Here is a 13,583-nt window from a genome sequence, read left to right on the forward strand (position 1 = left end):
AGCCCAACTAAACCCAACACAACCAACAAACCCAGTCAAACCCAACCAACCAAATACAACCCAAACAAAACCTAAACCAAACCCAACCCAACCAAACCCATCACAGCCTCATGGCCCCACTGCTGCCCTGCTCAGGGGGTGCCCAGGTACTTTCCTTTGCCACAGGGAGCCTTAATCCACCAATTATTCAGCAGAATTAAAGTGAGGAAATGATCCCAGCAGGGTGCAGGTTGTAGGTTGTTTGTAGAAGCCCCACATCAGCTCAAGAGCGTGGCCAGCTGACAATGCAGTGTCAGCTGGGGAGACTTTGTGCTTTCAAATGGATTTTCGTTCCTTTTTTGGGCAGGAAGCTGAGTGGCAATTGGGCCTCACCTAATTATGACAGAGAGATGAGATAGTAATTTAATTTTAGATTGAGAGAAGGGACAGAGAACTGAGTTAGTTACGGTGTTTGTAGGCTAACATGTTTGACGTCCCACTTTTAGAAATATAATTAGTTTGCTGCTCTAATCAGCAGCTGGAGCTGCCTCTTCGGGGCATGCTTTACTCTCACCAAGACACTATATAATAGTGAGGTTTTCTTGCAGGATTTGCAGCACCAAATGACACTTCCCTTTTACAGGAGGCTCCGGCCTGGTGAGAAGTGTTTACTCACCACCATCTGTCTCCCACTGCAGGTTCCCCATGCCCCAAGTCAACCTGCAGCTGGAAGTGAGAGCAGGAGGTTCGCCAACAAGCACAGCAAGAAGGCACTGAAGGCCAGCCTGACGCTGGGCATCCTGCTGGGCATGTTCTTCGTGGCCTGGCTCCCCTTCTTTGTCACCAATGTGACGCAAGTAAGCAAGTTCTTGGGTTTTCTTTTGGCAGAAAGAGCTTATTTTTTCCAGTGGAAGTTGCATCTAACCCTCACTGTCTCCCACCAGGCAGTGTGTGACTGCATCCCAGCTGGCTTCTTTGATGTGCTCACCTGGCTGGGCTATTGCAACAGCACCATGAACCCCATCATCTACCCACTCTTCATGAGGGACTTCAAGAGAGCCATGGGCAAATACCTGCCCTGCTGCCGGCGCACTGGGGAGCCCCGGCCCAGCGCCATCTCCCTCTCCATGAGGAACTCCAACAGTGGGCCCCGTGTGGCCACGTCCCTCAAGAACGTCCTCACTTTACAAGCTGAGACTGACTCTGTTGTCTCTGAGGTGGTGGCAAATGAACACAGCCTGCTACCGAGAGCTGAAGGTGCCCTGCCAGCCCCCAGTGCTCACTTGGTCGGCCTTTTTGAGATGGAAACCCCAGAGCTGGAGCTGCAGCGCCGGCAGCTTGGCACCCCTGTGGCCTGAGTGCCAGCCTGGGTATGTCTCCCTGTGCTTCAGCCCAGGGGAGGTGCTCAGCTTCTGATTGTACAGCCCACTAACTCACACCAAGAGGAAAGAAAAGGTGGGAAGCACATCCCATGACTCACAGACAAGGTTTGGGGCTGCTCCAGTCCACAGCGCATCGTGTTTACTGGGGGTTTAATTTCCTCGCCTGGTCTGGGCTGTATCTGTCAGTTTCCTGTGTGACTTGCAGCACGCTGAAACCATCCTCTTTAATCATGAGCAGTCTGAGCTTTGGGGGATTAAATCTGATGCGAAATGTTCAGCGCTGCTTTCTGGATACTCCACAAGGGCGTGGGTGTTCAGCTTGTTTGTGGCTCCACGGGTATCCTGACAAGTAGTAAGGAAAGAAATAAGCTTTCCTTTAGCTTTCATCCTACAGCTTCCTATTTCTGGCATACAGCCATCACACTTTGCTCTGACAACCCATCAATTTGAAGACGATACCATTAGAAAAGACTTTTTTTTTTTTAATCTTCCAATGCAGTCAGCAGGCATTTAATAAACACCAACAAATTCCTTCAGCCAATTCTTCCTCAAGTGCCTTTCAGATCAGAGATGGGTTGGAAGGCTGTCGCTGTGCCCCTCTTGGACTGGTACCCCACCATGAGGTTTTGGCTGCCCCCCTGAAGCACACACTTACACAAGTGGATCCAAAGAGTCCCTCCAACATGGGAAGCAAGGAGAAGAAAACCACACGGCAGGCGAAGTCTCATTTCATTTTCATCCTGTGTTGCTGTGCTGCGTGTTCGACTGCATGAGAAATAATCCGGAGGTAAGGTGTGTGGAAAGCTCGGGAAAGAAAGGGGAGGTTGTTGGCACAGGGAGGGCTCCAAGTGAGCCAAAAACACAAGCTGTAATTGCACTGAGTCAATGAGACATTCCAAATCAGGAGGTGGGAAGGTATTTGTACCATACAACGCTTGTTTTGACACTGAAAAACCCAGAGGTGCTCACAGGAGGGGGTTTATCCTCTTGCCACGTTCTTACTAAGTTGCATTTTCTTGGGCTGAGCAGCAAAATCAGTTAGAAAAGGACCTTGTGTAAAGCTGAGTCCCTCCAGGTTGAGGCTGAGGAAAAAGGGAGCGGATGTCAATTTACTTTATGAAAGGAGAGAGATATCAAAGAGGTTTGTGTTAATTCTATGCCAAGTATTAGCTTTATTTTAAACCAATTAGAAATATAACTAGAGGGGGCTTTTAAGGCTGGAGATGTGTGTGGGACACAAGATGAAAGTCTCTATGGGTTGATGGTTTGCAAAGGAAGAAGCTTCACCAAAGCAATAAGTCATAAAAAGCCCACTCTGTTTTCTGCTGTTTTTTCACCTATGGGACTCAAAGCATGTTCCTTGTAGTAACGAGGTCTCAGACACTCATCGCCCTCAGTTTGCAGTGAGGGAAACAACCTTGTAGGTTGGAAAGTGTCAGAGCCATGGTAGCAAACCTGCAGCAGAGCAGGGAGGGCAGCCAGAGGCTCCCATCCTTTCACCTCCCTGCTTAGCAGAGCTGAAGTGGAAAAATGTTTTTAATGACCACAACATGCTTAAAGATACCAACAGAGCCACCTGCTTTCCCAAGAGCTAAATACCAGAACCATGATCCCTAATGGTGGCAGCTGCTTCACTCAAGAATAAAAGAGCTTGTTCAGTGAGGGGACTGGCACTGCTTCCTGAGGAACTGTGCTGATTTGGGCCAGAATTGGCTTTTTCTTGTCAATGGGAGAGCAGTGGGAGACTGCTCTGACAGCTGTGATCCAGTGACACTGTGATGCCATGTGCTGGGCCCTCAACAGGGCCTGAAAGCTGCAGCTCAGCTCTGTGGGCTCTACTGATTGTGTTTTGAGAGCGGTTTTAGTGCTGGCTGAGCATCCCTGCTGGTCACAAAGAGCTGCAATTGGCCTCCACACAGACCAGGCAAAGTATGGGCTTGCTGACAGTTCTGCTGCCTCCCACCCAGCCACGCAGCAGCCGAGGGAGCTGCAGGGCAGCAATTCACATCCTGCATGGGAAGCTCTGCAGACTGTGTAGGGCAGGAGGCTGAGGATGGCTCCATGCAGCTGATGCTGGGCACGATGCACGTGGCAGCTGGGCTGTGAGGAGAGAATGTTTGGAGATTCATTTCAGTCTGTGCTATCACCCGCTGCCTGCTTCACACTGCTGGGGCAGGCTGGGCAGGGAGGTGAGCTCTCTGCCAAGAGAGATCCAGGGGAATCCTCTTGGTGAGCACAGCTGGCCAAGGAATCATCTCCTGGGTGCAGGTCACCATCGCTGCTCGTGCCAGCACTCACTGGCTGTGTTAGTGCACAGCTCACACTGGTGCTGGCTGTGGGTGCCTGGCAGTCACTGTCAGCTCCATCCTCCTCTTGCACAGTGTTTTCCTCTTCCTGAGTCTCACTGCCTGCTGCCTGCTGTGATTTCTTGGCTAGAGGGGAGAAAAGACTGACGCTGCCCTTCTCCTCCTGCCGACACTCCTTGGTTTTAATGCCCACAGCTTTCAGAATCACGTCCATTTGCTTCATGTAGTCCAGGTGGCCGCTGACCTACAAGCAACAGGAGGAGTGCAGTTAGTGGGGAAGCTACAGGGAACCCAGATCAGTCCAGTCCTCCATCCCCAAAGCCACCACTGCCATGAGATTTGGTTTCAGCTCCGACAAGCAGAAAGGGAGATAGGTGGTATTCTCTGGAAATGACCCTACACGGCTGTGCTCCTGGATTGCTTTACCCTGAGGAATGCATAGAGTGACAAGACTGGACTCTGAGTGCCAATGAGGGTAAAGGAGGAGGTGATCTGCTCTGGTACCAGACTCCCAGGTAGGAAACTCCTTGACTCAGTTCAACTCCCTGTTCTCTGGTAAATCATACACCCTCCCTATGCCTCATCTTCCTTGTAAAAGTAAACAGCTAATTTATATTGAGATAAAGTAATTGGAGCAACAACTGCTGAGTGTGTTGGCTGGAAGAGGAGGTAGTATTTAAATGTGCATTGATCTGCCCCATATAAAACTGGGAGTCCACGAGGTTTTAAGTTCATAAACCAAATTAAAACCAGCAGTAAATAACCAGACATTTATCTGTAGGGTGATTTCCATGATAAGATAAACCCTTCTGATACAGATGTTAGGAATGTGTCCTTCATGTCAGGGCACAGGAGGGAGAGAAAACCTCCTCTGCAGCAATAATTATTATGTGTTAAAGGCTACCTGGCTGGAAAGGCAGAAGCTGCCCTTTCTGATTTGGGTGTCCCATTCAAGCCTCACATTAGAGATAACTACAGCCAAGACCCTCCTACAGACCGGTCTTCAGGTCTCCAAAGCTGGAAGCACAATGCAGAGCACAGAGCTCCTACCCAATTGTGTGAAGCAGCCTCTGAGTGGTAACATTTGGAGGCACTTAGGACTTGGAGCAAAATGAAGGATTTAATCAGCACGTCAGTGATGCAATATGCGACTTTAATCAGTCCAGATGGTTCAACAGGCTCTTGATGTTTTGAACAGATTAGTTAATTAAAATAACTATCGAGGGTCTCATGGACTGGTTGTTAAGATGCTCTACCCAAGAGTACAGATCTTTTACTGCCCCACAGCAGAGCTTGGTGCTAAGGAAGGAAACAAGCCCAGCATTGGATGAGGTTGAGAGAAATAAGAACGCAACAGACTGGCTGGGAAGGGCTGCTGGATCTCTTGGTTTGCTGTGTTCTGAAACCCCTATGGCCATTACAATCAACCTGTGCTGGTCAGGGCTTGGGGCAGAAGTGGAATGGAGTGACATGACGTAGAGTGGTCATAGGCATGTGCTGAGGGCTGAACTAGATGATCTCAGTGGTTGGAATCTTACTGAACCATCACCAACAGAACAGCAAGCAAAATTCCCTGCAGTTTCCAAGCAGTGAAGGCACCACAGTGGGAAAATTCAGCAATTCCACTTCTCAAAAACCTCTTTCCATCTGCTGTCCAAAGAGCTGAATGCTTCTGCTGGGTGTGTTGGGAACTTCTACATTGCAACAGACAATAAAATCTTTAAAGAGAAATAAACAATTTTTTTTGTTTGAGTCTTTGTCAGATCAAAGTTCAGGAAGAATATCAGAACAAAAGGAATGGAAAAGTGTTCTTGTAACCAAAGCAAACAGATTTACGCTTGTTGTAAGGAACAGTGGGTTCGGTTTATCACTGTGCTAAGGTGACTTCTCCCCTCTTGTAACTGATGTCACTTTGACTCATTGGAAGGCACGACCCAAATATTTATACCACCAATTTGGTACAGTTTGATTATAGACTGTAACAGCATTCGGGTGGATTTATCAGTCAGCTGGAAGGAGCCATCACTTCAGAAAGAGATGGAAAGACCTTCAGTTTAACATCAAGAGTTTCCTCCTTTCGGTATCAACAGTGAACGATCTACAGGATTTCCTTCTGATTTTAAGGGAAGGAACTCAAATACCTCTATTTCTTCTTTCCAAAATTCCTCAGTCATAGATACTGCCTCAAAACCCATGCAGCCTCCTGCTTCCATATGGTGGCAAGGACCATCAAAATGCTTGGAGTTCCTCCCACTTGCTGGGTGTACCCTGCTTGACAGAGGACATTTGGTTTTGCCAGAGTTTCCTGTTTTCCCCAGTGTTTTCTGGAAGCTTATGGCAAAAACCCAGCAACCACACACTGCTCAGCCAGAGGAATGGTGCTGGAGTTGGAGTGAATGTAAAAGCCAATGGAAGAGTGGATTCCCATCATGAGATGCCATCAGAACATCAAGCAAACCTTGAAAGAGGCTGCGACTGGGTTGAGTTACCACAGAAACAAGATTCTCCAGTATTTATTCTTTGGAAACAGTGTTTTACTGAAGCGAGGACAGTGAACATGACCAGTAATTTAGAAGCTGGGATTTAAATGGATTAATAAAGAATTTGACGTCTGCAACAAGTTCTATTTGTGGAAAATTCGGTGGAGCTGCAAAGACTCTCAATGTCTCTTGCATTATTCCTCTTTAATGTTTCTATTCCTGCTCTGAATAACTGATGGAACAAGGGTTAGAGCATGATTCACCATTATAGTTGGGAAATGGTCTGGTGCCTCATCTCAGACTGCCCAAAAAGACTCATCCTTTACAAGACTTGTGCTGATCCCAAGCACTTCTGCTGGGGCCATGGCTCACATCTCTCTCTGCTCCCATTTTGTTGATGGAAATGACTGTACGTACTGAGAGGAAATGATAAGGTGGCTGCAGAGTGATAACAGCTTTCAAGATAACGCTTAGGTTACAAGGGCATAACTCTCCTCCTTACATCAGCACCCACTTCTGCACTGCTAGAAATCAAACTGCCCTCTCTCTTTTAATGGGTCATTCAGGGAGAGCTGTGCTGCTTCAGCGTCATCCTCCCGGTGCAGATTACAGCCTCTTGTCCTTACTGCCTCCTATACTGGACTGAAACTTTGCACGGGTGGCCTCAAGACATGGGTTCAACCAGCAGCAGGTAGGACACAGGAAGCTAAATACTCCTAAATTCACCCAACTGTGCTTTGTGTAGCCACTCTTCCAGAATCAAACATTATTACACGACTTATGGAAAACTTCCACTGCTTTTGCTGGCAGTTATTAATGGTTCCATGTGCACTTTTATTTTTGGAGAAAGCCTTTCAGTTCCTTCCTCTGTTTCAATACATTATCAATGCCCACTGCTTGAATTCTAAAGATAAAAATGTATTTAACATGTATTTAATATATGATTTGATTGTTAGAGCTCCCATATGTCTTCAACAGCAAGAGGCACCATTGAAAACTAAGTCCAACTTCAGGGTAGCAGGGAGACATGAAGAGGAAGAAATCATCTCTGTGAGCTTTTATATCCCAGTGCACCTCAAATAATGGAGGAACACAACCCTTACAGCCTAGCAAACAACTCGACTTGTCTCCACAAAGACTTGCATACAGCTCCAGGAAGAAATCATCATCAAACCTGGCCACCAAAGAGCTGTTTCAGCACCACCATCACCAACACTTCCCTTCTGCCAGCTGACAAAGGGATGAGAATAAAAGAAACACATCTTTGGGATGCTGAAGAAGTTGAGAAGAAAACATTGTGAGACTAAAGAGAAGACACTAAGGAATTCTTTCAGGGTAGATCAGTTCCCTGTAACACCATGAAGAGGACTGGATTTGTCTCTGCCTGCATTCTGACTCTGAGCAGTGCTGCAGTATTCAAATGTTAATGCAAAATGCAATCTACAATATCCCACTTGAACAAACAGCAATCAATCTAATACATTGCAGCTCAATGACTTCCTTGGTATCTCTAACAGGTGCTGTCAAATAAATCCACTGAACAAATCAGTGCCATTGTAACCATTAGGAAGGCTTTTATAACTGCATTTGCTGAGTGGGAGAAAATTCTTCCTTCATTTTTTTATTCACTGACAGCCAGTAAAAAAAAGAAAAACATTCTAATCAAGAGAGACGTGCCAGAAATGCCTCACAGGTGAAGTCGTGTTCAGAGGGAGGTCTGCTCGTCCACCACTCATTTGAAGATTGTAATGCAAAGAGAACCAAGCCCTTTGGGCCCAGAGTAGTGCTCATCCTTGATGGACTGTGAGATGATGAAATACTGAAGCTGTCCATAAAATACTTTCACACTCAGCAGCCCTGCATCACTCAGGTTTATTTCTCTATCACTGCTCATCCCTCCCTGTCCCAGGCTGTGTTTCAGCAGGACCTTCATTGTTCCAGCTGCCCTCGCTGTAGGTCCCTCAGCAGATGGGTGTCTCCAGGTCCTTTGCAGAGCCCCAGAGTGATCTGTGAGGGCTGAGGGCAGGAAAAGAAATGAAGGCATGACAGATAAGCTCATCCCAGTGCCTGCTGATCGTGCTGAAAAGCAGGCAATTAACGATCATCATTAACTGTTCCTCAAAAGCAGTGAGAGCTTAATTGAAAAGCACTCCTGTTTTTTTTTTAGACTCTTAATTTCCACTGAAGCTGAGAATGAAATGTACTTTTTCTGGTGATCTCAGGATGCAACGGAGACTTCTGCAATCCCAGCAAGCCAAATTCTTCCAAGTACAGACAGGCACCCTCACTGGAAGCGCCGCGTCAAGCTGTCTCCTCATTAGCAGCCCTATCTCTGTGGGCTGTGAATGTGCCCATTTCTCAAGTCATCCTATTTATTCTTAATGTTTTGTGAGCCAAAGAGGAAAACTCATGTGGGGAAGCAGCAAAGCAATAGGCTCCATTGAATCACCACGGAGCACTTCTCAAGCAACACAACCTACAAACAATGGAGTCTCTGCATCACTTCAGGACCTTTTTCAGATCAGATGTGTGTTGTGGGTTATAAATCTTTCCGTGTAAGGTATTTGAATGAAAGAAACTCCAAATATTTTATGGAATTCAGTTAAAAAAAAAAAGAAAAAGCCTTTACTGGGAAGCTGAATCCTACAGAGGCCGCTTAGTCCTCCTTTATTTGAGCCTTTACAGTTCATTTATCTGAAACGTGCACCAGAATGACAAGCTCTTTGCAAGGCAGATACCTGATTTACATGTATAAATAAGGATATGCATTGCCATGGGTGTGCAGTGCCTCCCTCTCCCATCTTCTGTATTTCTGTAGGAAGATCAGGAGGATGTTCTGTTAGGCAGGATACTGGGCTTGATGGATATTAGCCTCAACTGCTGTAGATGTTCTTATGTTTCGTTTCTTCTACCAGAAAGACAGATTGTTCTTTCTTCTTTTTTAAATAAAGCAGCTTTCTTTTATTCTGTAATTTATAGAAAACATCCCTCTATATTTCTCTTATGCAACCGCACTGTATTTGCAGCAAGATCCATCCCTGCTTACTTGTCACTTTTTACACAGAGCCTCTGAATATCTCCTTCCCCTTCTTGCTCTCTCCTTTTACTTTTAAAAAGAACACACTGTGTTTCTTTTCATAAAGCTCCATGCTCTGGAAGATGGATCAAGAGAATGACACCTACTTAATACAGGTTTTCCCCGCTGTGGGAATTGCTCTTTTTTTCCCCCCCCCGGTGCTTTGCAGTAAGATTAAAGAAGTGAAATTGTCAGCTCTTTCTGAAATGAGAACAGTGCTGGGATTGTCTGCTGGCATCAGGCAGCACGGACACAGATGCACAACAGCAGAAGATGAGCAGCTCTGCAGCCACGATTCATTTAGCTGAATGGTAAATGGCTCCTATGGGGAAGAATGGAGAGGCTGTGGGCAGGGTCAGGTCTGCGGGACTCCAGGGGGTTGGAGGGTCAGGAAGCAAAAGGTCAATAGAAATAGAAGGAGAGCAACCACGTTAAAAAGTCTCAACCATACCACTTCCTTCTGGGAGGCCTACATTATGGTCTGTGAAGTTCTTCTTTTATCTGTATGGCATTAAGCTCTGTGTTTTCTGGCAAGGGCTCACAGCTCAGTTATAATGAATGAAACGAGCTGGTAACAGTTGGGTATTTATAGGCACAGCAGGCTGGTGCTCCAAAAAATCAGAAAGAATTTAAAAGTGCCTTTGGCTCCAAAGCAACACTGACAGTGCTACCAGCTTGTGGGGATAGGCAGGAGGGGTCACAGCAGGAAGAATGATGATGGATGTGCCCTAAGCTTTGTGCTGAGCATCTTCCAGTCCAGTCTGCAGAGTAAAAGATGAGCTGAATCATTAAGATATGGGAAAACAAGATTGCATGCCCAAGATCCCAGTGAATATGAACGCAGAAATGAAGTTCCGCATGATCTGCTCTGTAAGAGGTCACTCATGAGTAACAATGAGGCACGGAGATCATTAGTTTGCTTACGATAATCAAGCTGAATACTGCTAATCATTAATGACGGCTTTGAGGAAGCTGTGTCTACCACGCAGGTGAAACAGGTGAAGCAACACTTCCTGCTTCCCAAGAACACGTATTCCAAAACACAGCAGCCTCGCAGCCTAGGAAACTAGCCATTGCTACCACAGAGCTGTCAGTGCAAGCTGCCTCCTGCACCAGGGTCGCTGTGGCCCAGGACCAAGGTACAAGGGCCATGCAATTGTCCCCGCATGTACTGGCACTGTGCCGGAGGAGCCACCCAGATAAGGCTTCAGGCTGCACCTGCTCTGCTGCCACGCGTTGGAGCCACACGTTCCCCAGCTGCTGACCTACCTTCCCGGCATCACACTTTCTCTTGATCGATGAGTGTGAGGGCAGATGGGAAAAGTAAGACTAGAAGTAGTACTTACTACAGATGAAAGGTCCATGTTTACCATTCTCCTGTCGTCCAGCTTGACTGGCTGGAGGCCAGCAACGTTGAGCTGGACAGAAGAGGTTCTGTAAACAAATCCCAGCAGCCAGTCCCCCCTAGGAGCAGAGCAAAAGAAGAGTGTGAATAAATCCTGTTGCTAAACGTACACAATATGTGACTACGCAGAGCACATGGAGAACAGAGGAGCTGGGAAGCACAGTCTAGTCTGGAGTGATGCCCATTGCAGCTTTGTCAGACACAGGAATCAGAGTAGTTGCCAAAATCGGGACAGACTCCTGGGATGTAAGAGTGAGTCTGAGTTAAATCCTGATCTGGGGATGCAGTCTCATTGCACTCAGTGTATTTAAAAATCTGACCCTTTCTGTATTTGCCTGGATTCTGCAATACATTCACATTTACTCTTTCTAATGCACTAATAGGTTGAAGTTCTCCAAGCTCCAGAGAGCTGTTAACGTGATGAGACCAACGATACCAATGCTGCTGATATAAACATCGACTGTGAAGCTCCTCAGTGTGCTCCTGATTTATAGGTACTGTATAAATATGTAGTTTGAATTACAATACTAGGAAGGGTCTGTTTCTACTGTAAAGCATTGCTGTAAGTCATTGTGGCAGTATCAGGGTAGGCTACAGGATGAAGAGAGAAGGTGATGCATCCTTTGGAAATACATCACTTGTTCTGTATCACTACAGTCTGTGGAGCAGATCTAAGCTGGATGTGAGGGGTGTGCAGGTTCAGGAAAGGCAGAAGATGAGGCTGTTCCTTTCATTGCAAAATGCTGTGAGCTAAAAGTCAAGTCTACACAGAGCTCTGCAAAATCTTTGCAGCACATCCACGCTGCATTACAGTCACTTTTTGATCTGTCACCCCATGGCTGGCTTTTTTTGACATGCTCTATGAGTCGTAACTAATTTGGTTAAGGTTTTCCACTAGGAATTTGTAACCTTGCTGTGAAATCAAGAGGGACAGCCCTGACAGCTGGCTTTCACTCCCTGGCTCCTTTCAGACTTCAAAGCTGGAAGAGATGAGCTGCAGCGGACTGAAGCTCAACAAATTGTGTCCAAATCTGATCTTGCAATGTCATTCGTGGGAACTAAATATAGTTACTTCTGAAGTGACAGAACAAGGACAAAATTTGTATGAGCAAGAGACAGAGTGATGAGATTCAGGTGGGGTCCTTCTCTCATAGCCAGTGAACCTCCCTTACCTGCCCCTTGTGACAGCAGAGTAACATCCAGCAGCTGAGAGCAAAGCAGAGAACTAATGCAGCTGAATATTCCCTGCCAGTCTCCTCACCTGCTTCTATCTCTTGGCAGCACGCTACAATTTCTACACCTTCTCTCATTCAACACTCAGTGGATGGGCAGACTAACCAAATTACTGCCTGCACAAAGATATGAACACATAACCTGCTCCAACTATAGAGGCTTTGAATCTGTAACAAAATGATTTCTTTTTTATTACAGCAAATGGATACACTGAGCTTTTAGCACTGAGAGATAACTTGCTTAACACATGGAGGAGCGATATTTGCCAGGGCAAATGCAGCTCTGTGCAACAACTGCTGTAATTTATGGTTTCTTGGAGGAACACAGAAGCATTCCAAGTCCCCAGTCACTAATTGACAGGAGGCAGCAATTGCTTTTTCCCTGTGACAAATAAAGAAATATTTTAACTGGTGTGCACATCCGGCATCCATAAAATGTCCTGTGATCCAAAAAAGACAAAAGCAACATTTTTCAGCCTGACAGATGAGATTAATGATCATTTTGGGGGAGGTTATAATCTTGAATGCTCTTAAATCCTTTTATTTAGTTCTTCTTTGTAAATCAATACACTATGTCATTAACTTCTCATCTTATACACATGTAATACATACATATGTGCATATGGAAAGGACCAACAGCATTTCAGCTGTCCTTGATCTGAGGGCTTGTGGCTCTAGAGATGTCTTTACTCAGTTATGAGTTCTTTGCTCATCTTCTTGCCTGGCTATTTCTCAATTCCCATGCACTTCCCTGCTTCATTCCTTTGTTTTAATTTCCCTCTTCTAATTGTGCTGGTAAATGATGCTCTTGCCACAATTATCTTCCAAAACACAGTCATTAGATTTGGTGCTGTCACTTGAATTCTTAACAGATTTTGCAACGCTGCTTCAGTTGCTTCTGGCCTCTGAATCTCCCTCTTCTCACCCAGAATCACTCAGACCTCTGCACAGCACTTCTCTGCACAGTTTTAAAGGCTGGTTTTAAGTTTCAAGGTAACCTTCCAATTCTTTCATATCGTTAGTAAATTTGTGTCAGCTATTCCAGTTGGACCCCCTCTGCAAGTGAAATCTCCTGTTCATGTGGACTAAGTGGGGACAGAGCAGCCTTGAAACATCTCCTGAAGACTGTCACCGCCAACTAATCTGAAGGAGAGACCTCTGGAGACAAGAGACTCAGACACTGTTCAATCAATGGACTCATCAGCTGAACAAACATGCACTCACAAAACATCTATAAGGGATAGATGTACAAAATCATTTCAAAGTGACACTGGCATAATGAAGCAGGGCGCTGCATGCATACAGACCTGCAGTAACCGTTTATGATCCTTCCTGACACCACTTTCGTGATCGCCTTCCAGTACTTGGCTTCACCCTCCACTGGAGCTCCCAGTAGGACCACATCTTCAATGATCCCCTGGGAGTCTATTAAAGTGAAAGCAGAACAGCTCGGGTTTAGAAGACAGATAGATCAGACAGCATTTACCAACACAGAGTGATCATCTATCAAACTGGTTTGATTTACTTGAGAGGTACCTCACTGCACAGAGCACCATCTGCTGAATAGGTATGTTAACTTATGTAGTACAAGAGCTGCTCCAAAAGTAATGTCTCCTATATTACTCTGTTGGCCCATCAGAGGCAAATGTTGGGGGTATGGCAGCAGAGGTTGAACCTTCTACCAATATCCCATTACATTTTGTTACTGCAGCAGAGGGGCAGA

The 13,583-nt window shown here is 45.9% G+C and overlaps 2 protein-coding genes across 5 annotated transcripts in view; one reads left to right on the forward strand and one right to left on the reverse strand.

The window, feature by feature from the left end:
• The window catches only part of HTR6 (5-hydroxytryptamine receptor 6), a 36,217-nt gene that overhangs the window by 3,727 nt on the left and 18,907 nt on the right, over positions 1-13,583 (forward strand). For 2 of the 3 annotated variants that reach the window (XM_032448669.1, XM_032448670.1), the window contains exons 2-3: positions 678-2,148; positions 11,012-11,122. In XM_032448669.1, the coding sequence (XP_032304560.1) occupies positions 678-1,337 (660 nt within the window). In that variant the 3' untranslated portion in view covers positions 1,338-2,148; positions 11,012-11,122. The remainder of the gene's footprint in view (positions 1-677; positions 2,149-11,011; positions 11,123-13,583) is intronic. The other variant, XM_015882302.2, reaches the window with a different exon arrangement.
• The window catches only part of TMCO4 (transmembrane and coiled-coil domains 4), a 32,963-nt gene continuing 20,858 nt past the window's right edge, over positions 1,479-13,583 (reverse strand). For both annotated transcript variants that reach the window (XM_032448668.1, XM_015882299.2), the window contains 3 exons: positions 13,168-13,285; positions 10,570-10,687; positions 1,479-3,911 (listed from right to left, as the gene is read on the reverse strand). In XM_032448668.1, coding sequence (XP_032304559.1) covers positions 3,492-3,911; positions 10,570-10,687; positions 13,168-13,285 — 656 coding nt within the window. In that variant the 3' untranslated portion in view covers positions 1,479-3,491. The remainder of the gene's footprint in view (positions 3,912-10,569; positions 10,688-13,167; positions 13,286-13,583) is intronic.

Source organism: Coturnix japonica, chromosome 21 (genome assembly GCF_001577835.2).
Source record: "Coturnix japonica isolate 7356 chromosome 21, Coturnix japonica 2.1, whole genome shotgun sequence".
Lineage (NCBI taxonomy): Eukaryota > Metazoa > Chordata > Aves > Galliformes > Phasianidae > Coturnix > Coturnix japonica.